Source organism: Macaca mulatta, chromosome X, assembly GCF_049350105.2.
Source record: "Macaca mulatta isolate MMU2019108-1 chromosome X, T2T-MMU8v2.0, whole genome shotgun sequence".
Taxonomy (NCBI): Eukaryota; Metazoa; Chordata; class Mammalia; order Primates; family Cercopithecidae; genus Macaca; species Macaca mulatta.
Genome location: NC_133426.1, coordinates 108466525 through 108479942, shown reverse-complemented (window position 1 = coordinate 108479942; position 13418 = coordinate 108466525). Strand labels below are relative to the sequence as shown.

The window sequence follows — 13418 nt, the reverse complement described above, 5'->3', positions numbered from 1 at the left end:
AAATGAAACTGGCATACAAGGTAAACACAAATTATACATGAAAAAGAGAGAAAAGGGACATGAAAACTAAATGGCAGATGATGAAAACTCATCTGAAAAATGTTACCATAAAGTAGATGAAAATTTTCACCAAATATTTCATATGAATTTGAAAGTTTTAATAAAGCAAGTAAGCAAGACCTCAATAAAGGAATGGGGAAATAAGAATGAGAAGAAATGTGATCTGTGAGGCTTCTGTGAAGAATGTGAAAAAAGAAATTTAACAGTCACAGAGATGAAAGCAAAAATGGCAGAAGCACAAGGAAGAGAGAAACTATGGCAAAAGCATAGTAATTAGTGTCAAATCTATGTACATTTAGGACTAAGACCAAAACAAATGTGGTGATTATGTTTACAGAATGAATGTAATGGTGATACACTCAGATGGAGAAGCAATTATACAATGAACAACAATTGGAAGAGGAAAGAAAAACAAGGTGGGAGGTAATGTAAATATGTTGATTTTCTTATCCTTAATGACTGAGGTCAAAAGATACCACCTAAACCAGACAAATATGGTGATACAGGTATAAGTACATTGAATAGTATAAACACTAAGAAATTAATCAACTAAAAGTGCATGAAAAGAGGAAAGGGAGCAGGGCAGAGGACTAAATGTGTATAAAGTTAATCCTTAAAGCATTATTCATAATAGCAAGAAAAATGAAAAACACACAAAATATTCACGACTAAGTAATTATGACACATTAATGCAATAAAATACTATTCAGTTATAAAGTGAAAAGCGAATTTTTAATCCAGTGATAACCAATGATTGACAAGGTCATTTACATATTGCTCTGTGTGTGTGTGTGTGTTTATTTGTATGTTTATGTGTGTCTGTATAATATCTCTAGAATAATGCATTAGAAACTGCTTCTGGTGGGAGAGAAGCAAGTAGTTGGTAAGAGAGGGGGTTAAAGATTTTTAAATGTATACCCTTTGTTATCTTTTGAATTTTGAACCACTAGGATGTGTTACCAGTTTTTAAAAACAAATTAAGTTTAAAAATAAGATAAAATGCAGGCAGGCACGGTGGCTCATGCCTGTAATCCTAGCACTTTGCAAGGCCGAGGTGGGCGGATCACCTGAGGTCAGGAGTTTGAGACCAGCCTGGCCAACATGGCGAGACCCCATGTCTACTAAAAATAGAAAAATTAGCTGGATGTGGTGGCATGCGCCTGTAATCCCAGCTACTCAGGAGGCTGAGGTAGGAGAACACTTGAACCCTGGAGGCGAAGGTTGCAGTGAGCCGAGATTGCGCCACTGCACTCCGGCCTGGGAGACAGAGCGAGGCTCTGTCTCAATAATAATACTAATAATAATGTAAAATATAAAGAGTTGGCTGACTGATCTTTGCCCAGCCTTGTAGATATCATGTGAGATCCCTAATATATGTTTTGTAGAGTTTCCTCATTCCATGTACATCTGTCTTTGTTCTATCCTCCTGAAAACTGAGGCAAAGGGTACAGGGCAATGTCCTCATTGCCAACTTGGCCCCTGTGTCCCTGTCCATTTTCATTATTCACCATCAAGAGTAAGTACTTAGAATATTTCTCTGTTTGTATATTTCTCAAAAATAAGAAGCATGTGCAAGTTGACAGCACCTCAATGGACCCTATGGCTTATAAGCAGAAAGGTACTGCTAGTACCTTGTTCAAGAAACTTTGAGTTCTCAAAGCTAATTTTAAAAATTCATAGCCATCAATTTCAAGTTTTCCTAAATTCCAAAAGCTGCCATTACATATTGGTAACCAGGCCTGGGAGATTCTGACCAAAGAGCTTTAATAGAAACCAAAAGTAGTGAGAACTCAGGACCTAAAGGAAATGTTTATCAGAAAGAAACTTTGTGGAAAGGAGAGAGGAGACATGAAGGAAAAACAGCTAATCTCTTGTGTCCTGGTCCAAATCAGTTCCCAAATTGAAACCCTAGAGAGTGGTGGGTATCAGGTATGACCAGATAAGTTACTGGGAAATTTAAGAGTATTGGGGTTAGTTTCTTCACTTCCATAGGAACAAGCTGAAAAAATGCTGAGTCTAACATGGGACAGCTCAAGTGGAAGGCTAGAAAAGGCTGTGAGAGAAGGCTGGTGATAACATCTCCCAAGACTTCCCTTACCTCCATGCCCCATCCCCAGCTGAGAGGGGAGGTTGCCAACTTCATCTATGACCCAATTCAAAGGACTGGATAATTAAAAATACAGAACTCTGGATATAGATCTATGCATTGACAATTGGTCTTTGTGAGATGCAAATATTTATTCAGAAGAGGGTTGTGTAACACGGTTATCTGGAGTCTTAATTGTGGTGATAGCTTGAGCCATCAAATTGCCTTTCCTTCCTCCAAAATTATCCCATATCCAGCTAGTTGAAAACAAAGAACAATAGAATACTGATGGCTAGACTTAATAAAGACCTTGCCAGGGTCGAAAGAAACATGATTGAATAAACCAGAAGAACTAGTTTGGACTACTCCACTGCCAGGGGAGTGGGGGAGAAAGAAAACATAAAAATAAAATGAAGGCAGGGAAAGGGTCTTTAGAAAGATTTCTGGGAAAAGAACATTTGTAGAACACTAGGTCCAAATGCTTTGTTTATTCCTCCTTCCCTCCTCTTTGAGAGTAGCAATGGTGAGGCACTTGACCGTCCAATTTTTTCATTGCTATTCTCAAAGCAGTAGAAGCCAAAGACACGGCCTGTGTGCTGGCACGTAGGATGAGGACAGCAGAGTCAAAATAGCATAGTATTATAGGACAAGGTAAAGATCGTGTTCACATAGAAAAACAGATAAATCCTTAGGAATAACCCCAAAAAGAAATGTGAATGATCTTTATAAAGAAAATATCACAAGTGACAACAAGGTCTAAATAGTTGTACATAGATAAAATTCTAAGATGCCAATCCTTGCCAATTTGATCCATAAAGTTAATATAATTTCAATCAAAACATAAACCGTGTGTTCTACAATAAATGACATTAGCATAATTAATAATATAGAGAAAATTAAGATAGAAAATCTACCTCAAACTGTCTGTACAGACAGACAGACACACACACACTACTAGTGGGTTAACAGTGAAGCTAACTGTAAAAAAGATATTGTGTTTGTATTCCTTCTAAGGAAATAGGCAAAGGCTTTTCTTATAACTTTGAGAAGGAAAGGCTGTCATGGAAAAGAAAAAGAAGAAGGAAGGGAGGAAGGAAGGAAGGAAGGAAGGAAGGAAAGAAGGAAGGAAAGAAGAAGCAAGAAAACAGTACATATAGAAGTCCTAAAAGAAAAATATTGACAGAAGCAGAAAATTCAGTTTCCTGAGTGATGAAATAAATCACACATACACAAAGATATCAAGAGATGGGGTGAGTGAAAACATTGGCAATGGTTGCAACATGTCATAAGGATCTCATTTCAAGTGTAGCTAATGACTACCATACAGGTCAGTACAGCAAGTCTATACTCAGAAAAGGAAATTGCTTTTGTCTTACACAGATATAGTAATTTGGGAGAGGAGAGAGACCAGTGCCCAGTTTGCCATGGTGCAAAGGTCGGCAGGATGAGAGTTCCTAAGCTTCCTGTGGGCCAGAATATGTCCTGAGAACATACCTGGAGCAGAGGCCTGCTCACAAGCACCAACACAGCTCTCCCCACCAACACACACACACACACACACACCCCACCTGCCTTAGGCCACCTAGTGAGCTGAGGGACTCCAAGTCAATAAGAGGTTCCTGAGGGAAAGGGATGTGCCTCAGGAGAAACTTTAATGCTTGGAAACCACAGAGTAGGTGCGCAGCTGGGCACATGAGGATCCCAGAACGTGCCACAGACAGCACTAGAACGGAGTGCTCAACCAGTGGTGCTGGGCTCATCGGCTAATCATGAGGGAAAAGAAGTCAAGTCACATCACTGTCTCTCACCTTGCACAAAAGTAAATTCCAGACAGATCGATGAGACAAAACTCTGAATAGAAAGGTGTGAAAGAACGAGAAAACTGCCAAGGAGACTGTGTTCATGGGAAAGTGGGAAAGCCTGTCCTAAACTTCACACCAAAACAAGAGGCAGTAAGGGAAAATGGACCTCCAGGATGGAAAGGAGGCCATGATCACAGAGAGTAGGGAAGTGGCAGCCAGTGAGAAGACACATCTGGCATTTGTAACAGATGGGGCAAAGGCCGGCCCTCTGCAGCACTCTGCTGGACTCTGGTGTAGTGCCCATCTGCATCATAGAGCAGCCAGTGTCCCTCAGAAGAGAGGCAAGAGCAACCCCTCGCCACAGCTACCCAACTCTTTGCCAAGTGGTGCATCGTCAGAGGGACAGACTGGGTGAGGGCTATGTTGGTTCAGGGTGGCACTTAAAAGTAAGGGGATTGTGGTGGACACTGCTTTGAGAGTGGCACAGTACCCCGGTGAGGATCCAGTGTCTGAGACAGGACGCGCCTGCCGGGAAGCTGGATGTCTGCAACCTTGTGTGCACTCACCTGGAGGGGGGCGGGGTGGGGGTGGCAAACCACAAAATCCCTAGGAGAGGCCGCAGGCTGGGGAGGGCACCTGAAGTTGGTCTGGAAGTCAGTCAGTGCCTACAGACACCAAATGGAAACGAGCTCATGAGATAGATGAGAAGCAAAACCCAGGGGGCCCTTTCTGGAGATGGAAGACAGCCTGTGGCAGCAGTTCCAGATTGACACAAGAGACAGGCTCAGGCTGGGGTGGCACCATCAAGGCAGAGCACTCCCCACAGAATGTGGCAAGCTCAGGATTGATGACCTTTCCCAATTTTTGCCACGGGGAAGCCCAGAAAGACTGTCTTTTGGTTGCAGCAGGCAGGTATGTATTGTGATTGATGGCTCGGGGCTGTTTTTATGTTTGCGTTACATATGGAATGGGGGCACCGGTGCTCTTGCCAGTGCTGAGAACCTCTCAGTGTCTTGATCAGGCCCTGGGAGGCAGGCATGCTCCCGACTCCCCTACGCATCCCAGGGAGGCAGAATCCACGGGAACTGGGCTCGTACCCAGGCACTGCAACCAGTCAGGGGATGAGGGGGCAGGACAGAAGGGCTGTGCGTGAGTGCTTTTGGGAGGGCAGTGCCAGCAAATGGACAGGAGGGTTTTGACTTGGGCCAAGACAATGCCGTGGAGACGCTTGGACGCTGATGGGCTTTTCTGTAACAGAGTTTGCTCAGGAGATGGGCAGAAAGCCTCTGGGGCGCTCCCTGAGTTAGGACTCAGCTGCGGCCTCACTGTGTCAAGTGCCTCAGAGATGGTGGACAAGTGTACGCAAAGGGAAATTTGGTAGCATGCAGGGAAGTAGGGACGTGCATGGTAATTCCGGACCACAGGCTAGGAGGATGCCTTTGTGCTCAAAGAGACTGAGCAATGAGGTGTCACTGAAGACAGTGTTGGTGAAGCAGGCTCCACTGGGAAAAGTGGTTGCGGAGCTGTCTGCAGGGAAATCCCCTTTGAAATCAGATTGCCCAGCCAAACTGTGGTTGGCTTGGGAGAAAGGGTGGTCCTTCTGACAGCTCTTAGGAACCCTTAGGAACTGAGACAGGGCTCCCAGAGCCAGCCAAGGAAGCCCCAGCAGTGTGAGCCTTGATGGGGGGTGTGGTGTCACAATAACTGCAAGTCGTTTGTTGGCCATCCCAGACACCAGGGCCTGGGAAGAGGCCTGGTCCCCATTCCAGGTGGGAGGGTTTCCCAGAGTTGGTCAGGGGACCTGGCAGGCACTCAGGCCCTCTGGCCAGCATGGACTGTGGGGCAGATGGTACAAGCAGGAAAGTTGTAACCCACCTGGAACCCAAGCTGCGCGGGGAAGGGAGAATAAGACAAGAAAAGAAAGCTTTGTTCTGTGTGGAAGAGAACAAGCCGAATGCCCAGCACCACAGAGATGGCGGCCGCCCAGGACACAGTGACCCACAGCAGCAGCCCTGGGAGACCGAGAGGGTACCGGCACGGCAGCAGCCTTGCCCAAAGGAAGCAGATGTGTTTACTGGGTTTGCCATGGCTTTAGGGAAGGGGACCACTTCTTGACACACACAACACAAACATACAGGGAATCTGGCTTTGCTGATTCAGGGGCTAAACCTGCTGGGCAGGATCTGGTAATGTTGGAGATGGGGGCGGGTCAGGGGCAGAACGAGCTGCCCTGACCCATGGAGTGCTTCTGTGCCCACGGGCTCTTCCTTTCCTGGCAAAGTGCAGGGACCTCAGATGGAGAGTGTGGAGGTGTCTCCGGATGGATGGAGTGACCTCGGTCGTGCCAAGTGCCCTCAGCATTTGCCCTATCACCCCCGCGGGTAGTTGATGGAAGGCTCCACTGTCCCCTTCCAGGGTCCCACCAAAGGTAGTGGGGATATGGAAGAAAGGAGGTTGCTCCAAAGGGAGCAGCGGCCAACCCTCTCACTCTGTCAGGAAGTAGCGCCGGGGATCCCAAGGAAGAGAGAAGGAGGGCTGGAAGCAGATTTCCCCGTGGCTTCGCAGGAGGGACAGAACTACACAGGGTAGGTGCTGGGCAAGCGGCAACCTTTGTGCAATAAATGCGCCCCGATGCGTGGTAGAGCTCCCCCACCTGCTCCACCCCGGTCCCCATCCCCACGTCGGGATGCGCAGACAAACGAAAAGGCCGGGGTTACTGACCTTTCTTTCCAGGCTGGCAGTCAAGGAAAAGACATTAAGAAGGGATTTCTCTGTGCCGGGCACGGTGCTGCCTGCTCCACGGGTGTTGTCTCTTTCAGTCCTCTCAACATTCCATCCTAATTCCACGAACTCCCCCGCTGTGCCCCTCCCTTCCTCCCACCCCCGCCCCCAGCCCCTTCTTGAAGTTTATTCTGAGCACTGCAGCCCCTCTCTATCCCTGCCTCCTGTGAGCACCGATAAGCTGGCATTTGTCAGGGAACAGAAGTCCCAGTCAGCTGGCGTTTATCGTGCTTTTTTTGTCCTTCTCTCAGTGCAGACTGTAAACTCAAGGACAAGGACCATGACTCTTTTCTGCCAATCAAAGCACACAACTTTATTGATGATACACACAGATGCGGACTTGGGTGGAAGAGGTTAAGTCGGTACAATAGACAGAAGAGCAGTGCACTTTTTTGATGAATAGGTTCACTATCCATCAGGCGCGTGTAGAAGAAAGAGTAAACGAAAAATAATTCAACCTAAGCTGCAACAAATGCATTTTCAGCTCAAGCTGCGATATGCGTCTGGTCTCTGCAAAGCGGTTCTGCTTGGACAGGGAGACCACCACAGGCAACAATAGCTGTAATTTGATGTTCTTTGTCCACAGCAGGCAGCTGAAGTGATCCCCTCACCACATGAAGGAGGCTGCAAGGGAGGAATTTACAGTGCCAACATTGCCTGCAGACTGCACAACCAACAAGTTACTCAAAGCTCTGTGGGAGCCCCTGCCTGGCCAATAAGAGTGTGGTCCTGGATTGAGCCCTGGAACTTTCACCCAATGAGGTGGTGATTGGCTAAGGCTGGATCTTCAGTAGCACCCTCTGCAGATTCTTTGACATCTGCAAACCAAGCGCGTTGTGGGTGGATTCCGTCCCATTGTGTTCCAGAGGGCCGTTTATGGGGCAGGGGTTTCCAGGAGAATCTCTCTGTTTCCTTTTCTGATAAAGAGGGACATGAATGAGAAGAGCATCTGGGCACCGACTAACTCCCCCGCCAAGACTGGCTTTTCAGACAAACCCATCAGTGGTTTCAAAACCTGAACCTTAGCACATCCACTTCCCTCTGATATCAAAGGAAACTTCAAGTCTGAAACGGACTTGGCAAGCATGTTATTAATAACTGTCATGCTTATTAACAAATTTAATCCGGCCTGCTGCAGAAATGAGTTGCAGCAATGTGACACAGTCTCCTGACACACTTCATTGATGTACATCTTAATCTGGCCCTCACTTTCAATGCTGGCATTTAAGTTATCCGTGGCGCACAAAGCCTCTCTAACAGTGGGGTCTGGTGTGGGGCCCGTGTTTCTAACCATTGAGAGACTGGCCAAATGGCTATTGATATCCTGGCTAAATGGAAAGCCCGCATCCTTGGGCTCAGCAAACAACAGTTTTCCCTGAATGAAAAGACACTTGGAGAGGTCCAGAACACAACTACCTTTTTTAAAGTTTTGAGCATATCCAGCATTTTAAAAATTTTCATTGGGGAATAGGTGATTCATTTTTATTTGTATGGTTTGCTTTTGGAGAGGCTGTGAGTTCTTACTGCCCATGATTTTGTCAGACTAATCCCCAGGGCTTGGCTCATCCTCAACTCTTGACTGCAGATCATGGACCTTACCTTTCTTCCCCACTGTCTGCAGCTCCCCCGCAATTTTCATCTTTTCTTGTTTGGATGTGCCTTCTTCTGATAAGTGGATGAACAGTGTGTCAACTTCTAGACCAGATTTCCATATCATCTTTCACATATTCGTCAGTCAGTGTATATCCCACATCTAATGCAAGTCACAGATGGGCCTCACTCTTTAAAAGGTGATCTAGTTGTGGCATTTTAGGAAGGAGATTGTTACACAATCTTTTCCTGGACACAATCAATCTAATTGCCATCCAACATGGACCTAGCAGCCATGCAAACACATAGAGCTTTTAGATGAGTCTCCCCAAAGAGACATGTCAATGCACAGGTTACAAGGGTATCAGTATCTCTATTTCCGGATTTAAGGTCTTAATTTTCAAATATTCCTCCTCTGGGGTTTTACCTCCCTCAAGCTCAGAGGTGCAGCATTTATCTTTTTCCAGCACCAATGTAAGAGGAGAAAAGAACAAAGGCTGTGAGAGGGAGAAGCTAAATTGCCTCTGGACTCTGTAGTCTGCCTCAGACACCTCGTTTCTACCCCTTATCTCCAGCATATCACACTGTGTGGGGCAATTTCTTTCCTCCCTTACTTAGATTATTGTCTACAGCTAGACAGAGAAAAGAGAATAGAGATTGGCAAATGCACTCACATGTAAGTTTCAGGTGCATCCACTCCAGAGTGAGGAATGTAACCTTCCAAAGTCTCCCATTTAGGTCTCAGGCACACCCATCTTCCCCACCCTGGCTTCCTGCCACTTTATCCCTTGCCCTTCTCCCATGAATGCCCACTTTCCTGCTCTACCTCACCTCACTCCCCTTTCTGCCCTATAGATTTTGACACTGCTTTCCCAGAGCCATAAAGGATTGGGATTAAGGGTTTTCTGAAAACAAGACAGGAGTAGAAGGGCAAGTTCCAGTTTAGCACTTGTGTGTACCACCCTCTTGTGACTGGTTCTGGCTCCACATTTCCTTGAAGGAATACACTCTTGCTTCAGTCTCTACCAAATAACCTGTAATTTTCTTCTTCCTTTTTCTTGGGTTGCACTGCCCCCTACAGACAGACAAACAAACCAGTATCTATCAGTAGGGTCGGCGAACACAGCACTGGGTGATAGGCCACAGTTCCTACCTTTTACTGATTCTGGACTCTATCTGTCAAACATTTCTCATCTCTCACTCTCAGGTCCCCAACACCAACTCTCCCCCGGATCCTATGCACCATTTAGAGAACTAAAATAAGCTGGTGGGTGGGGCGAGAGTATAGGGGAAGATGACTCTGTCCCAATCCTGACCCTAAGACTTCCTAGGCAATCCTCATTCTCACACCAACCTGCACATAACCAGAGCAGTTTCTTCTTTCTTCACTCATCTACAAAGATGCCTCTCTGAGGTCAACAGCAGAGAGCTGATGGCTGGATCAAAAAGACTTGACTTTACCACAGATCTTGGTCACCTGAGATATATTTCACTAATGAGCCATGGTTGTCACCAGTAGTGATGCAAGAGTGTGCCTCCCTCTCTCTCTTCCCCCCAGCACACCAGACCTGTCACTCATTTTTTTCTTCGCCAATCGTGGAATCCAAAAGAAAATGCATTACCTTTTTGTGGGAATTTGTTTTTCTCTGATTTCCAGAGACAAAACTTATTCTGATACTTTCTTATCTTCTCCTGGAGCAACTGTCTCTTTGTATTTATACTTCTTTATCTTCATCCTAGAATACTGGGCAATAGCCCATCTCTTTACTTCCCCTCCCCTCAGCAACTAATATCTATCATCTTGCTTAGATCCATGAAAAAGCAGATTTCATAAAACAAGAATGGAGAACTAAATATTTTTAATTATATTTTTCTTGCCTCTGCTCACTCTTCTTGGAAATAATGACCTTTTAAAAATACTTTTACACCTTTGTATGTATAAGGAGTTTTCTGGAGTGATACTTGCTAGAATGACACCACTGGTTATTTCAGAGAATAGTATTTAAGGCAATACCCACTCTAGCTGAAATGTCAAGTGTTAAGGTCAGTGGGACATGGAAATTAACAGAGCTGTCTCTTGGACAAGACCACCTAGTTTTCCCAACAGAGCCCCATAAGATAGCATTTGCCTTGCTGAGTTCACTATACTCCAGGCTCTACCCCCTAATTTTGTTTTCAGAGTAAAAATATGCACAATTTATGACATTACACCCAAGAGAAATGCATGCATATATTTACCAAACGACATGTATAAGAATGCTCATAGCAGCACTATTCATAATAGTCCCAAGTTGGAAACAATCTAAATATCTATCATCAACAGAATGGATGCATAAAATACAGTACATACATAAATGGCAATGAATACTCTACATGCAACAGTATGGATTATTCTCACAGACAATGTTAGCAAAAAAATAGACACAAAATAATATATACTGTATGATTCTGCTTACCTAAAGTTTTTTAAAATTCAAAACGATCTATATTTTTACAAGTCAGAATAGTGGTTACCCTTGGGATGCATTAGTGAGTAGATGGGGGCTTAGAGCGAGCTTCCAGTGTGTGGTTCATGTTTATTTCTTGCTCCCTTTGTGATAATGTACTGAGCTGATCACTTGTGCGCTTTTCTGTATATACAGTATACTTCAACAAAAGTTTACTTAAAGATCTCAATAGTGAGTTAGACAAATGAAAGGTGGAGTGGCCAAGATGGCCAATTAGAAGCAGCTAGGGTGGATGGTTCTCATGGAGAGGAATGGAAGGGGTGAGTAAATATAGCACCTTCAACTGAAATATCCAGGTACTTGCATTGAGACTAATCAAGGAAACAACTTGACCCACAAAGGTCAAGAAAAGCAAAGTGGGATGATGGCCCACCCAGGAGCGACACGAAGCCAAGGGAAGCTCCCCCTCCTAGGAAAGCAGTGAGTAAATGTACAGCCCCGGAAACCCATGCCTCTCCCACTGATCTTTGCAACCCTTGGGTCAGAAGATCCCCTCATGAACCCACTCCACCAAGGCCTTCAGTCTGACACACAGAGCTATGCAGAGTCTTGAAAGAGCAGCCATTCAGACACATGTGGAGACCAGGGAGCTTTAAATACTCTGGCTCTGGGCTTCCCAGCAAAAGTAACTGCAACTCCAGCAAAGTAGGAGATTAGAACTCCTACTACCCCTAGGAAAGAGGCTGAAACCAGGGGGCTGAGCAGGGAAGGTCTGCAGGTTCCATGTCCATGGCACTTCACAGGATAAAACCCACTGGCTTGGAATTCCAGCCAGTCACCAGTAGCAGTGTGGCACCTACCTGGGATGGAGCACCCACGGGGAAGGGCATGCCTCCATCTTTGTTGTTTGGGTGACTTAGCCATTCCAGCCTGTGGGCTTTGGAGAGTCCAAACTGACCAGGGGCAGAAGGGATCCCCCAGCACAGCACAGCTGCTCTACCAAAACATGGCCAGACTGTTTCCTTCCCCCAATCCGTTCCTCCTCAATGGTGGGGGACCTCCCAACTGGGCCTTCAGCAACCCCTGCTGGTGTTCTCTGGCCAACAAAGATTTGAAAACTCCCTGGGACAAAACTCCCAAAGGGAGGAGTGGGCCACCATCTTTGTTGTTGGACATCTCAGCAGTTCTAGTCTTCAAGCTTTGGTGCGTCTGAGGCTACCAGGGGCAGAAGTGGTACACCAGCACAGCACAGCAGCCTCCAAAAACATGGCCAGACTGCTTTCTTAAGTCAGTCCCCAAACTTGCTCTTTATCACCAGGTAGAGCCACCCAACCAGGGTCTTCAGCTACCCCCACCAGTGTTCTCTGACAGAGGTTTCAGGCCTCCCTGGGACAGAGCTTCCAGGACAAAAGGAAGGCCACCATCTTTGCTGTTCAGGTGACTCAGCCATTCCAGCCTTCAGCCTTCAGAGATGACCAGGGGCTAAAGTGTGCCCCTAGCCCAGCACAGCTACTCAACAAAAACATGGCCAGACTACATTTTTAAGCAGGTCCCCAATCCTGTTCCTCCTGAATGGAAGGGACCTCCCATCCAGGGTCACCAGTCACCTCCCACAGGTGCATTTGGGCCAGCAACAGGTCTGTACCTCCCTAGGATGGAGCTCTCTGATAAAGGAGCAGGCTTCCACTTTTGCTGTTTCACAACCTTCACTGGTGACAGCTTCAGGTACTGGAAAATCTGAGGTGAATAGGGACTGGAGTTGGCCCCCAGCATACTGCAGCAGGCCTACAGAAAAGTGGCCAGACTGTTAAAAGAAAAAAAATCCAAAAGTCAGAAATCTAAAAGACTGAAGGCAGATAAGCCCACAAAGACAAGAAGTAATCAATGCAAGAAGGCCGAAAACTCAAAAAGCTAGCATGCCTTCTTTCCTCCAAATGACCACATCACCTATCCAGCAAGGGTGAGGAAACAGGTTGAGGCTGAGATGGCTGAAATGACAGAAGTAGAATTCAGAATATGGATAGGAATGAAGTTCGCTGAGCTAAAAGTGTGTGTCATAACCCAATGCAAGGAAGCTAAAAATCATGGTAGAACATTGCAGGAGATGACTGGGTGCAGTGGCTCATGCCTGTGATCTCAGCACTTTGGGAGGCCAAGACAGGTGGATGACTTGAGGTCAGGAGTTAAGACCAGCCTGGCCAACATAGCAAAACCCTGTCTCTACTAAAAACACAAAAATTAGCTGGGCATGGTGGTGTGCACCTGTAGTCCCAGCTATTCAAGAGGCTGAGGCAGGAGAATTGCTTGAATCCAGGAGGTGGAGGTTGCAGTGAGCTGAGACCATGCCACTGCACTCCAGCCTTGGCAACAGAGCAAGACACTGTCTCAAAAAATAAAAAATGGGCCAGACACTGTGGCTCACGCCTGTAATCCCAGCACTTTGGCAGGCAGAGGCAGGTGGATCACCTGAGGTCAGGAGTTCGTAACTAGCCTGACCAACATGGTGAAACCCTGTCTCTACTAAATACCAAAAATTAGCTGGGCATGGTGGCACATGCCTGTAATTCCAGCTACTTGGGAGGCTGAGGCAGGAGAATCTCTTGAACCTGGGAGGTGGAGGTTGCAATGAGCTGAGATTTCACCATTGCCCTC

The 13418-nt window shown here is 46.1% G+C and overlaps 1 protein-coding gene across 1 annotated transcript; it reads right to left on the bottom strand.

The window, feature by feature from the left end:
• Nucleotides 1-7016: 7016 nt before the first annotated feature.
• On the bottom strand, nt 7017-8446 carry LOC704728 (protein ARMCX6). Its single transcript, XM_015127791.1, has 2 exons — nt 8329-8446; nt 7017-8169 (listed from the first exon to the last, which is right to left on the bottom strand). Exons 1-2 carry the CDS (start codon nt 8444-8446, stop codon nt 7604-7606), a joined length of 684 nt encoding a protein of 227 aa, XP_014983277.1. The 3' UTR covers nt 7017-7603.
• Between the last annotated feature and the right edge of the window lie 4972 nt (nt 8447-13418).

Coding starts and splice junctions, on each gene's coding strand:
- LOC704728 (XM_015127791.1), bottom strand. CDS start 8,446: ATGATATGGAAATCTGGTCTAGAAGTTGACACACTGTTCATCCACTTA. Junction 8,170..8,328: donor GCAGACAGTGGGGAAGAAAG/GTAAGGTCCATG, acceptor TTTAAAATGCTG/GATATGCTCAAAACTTTAAA.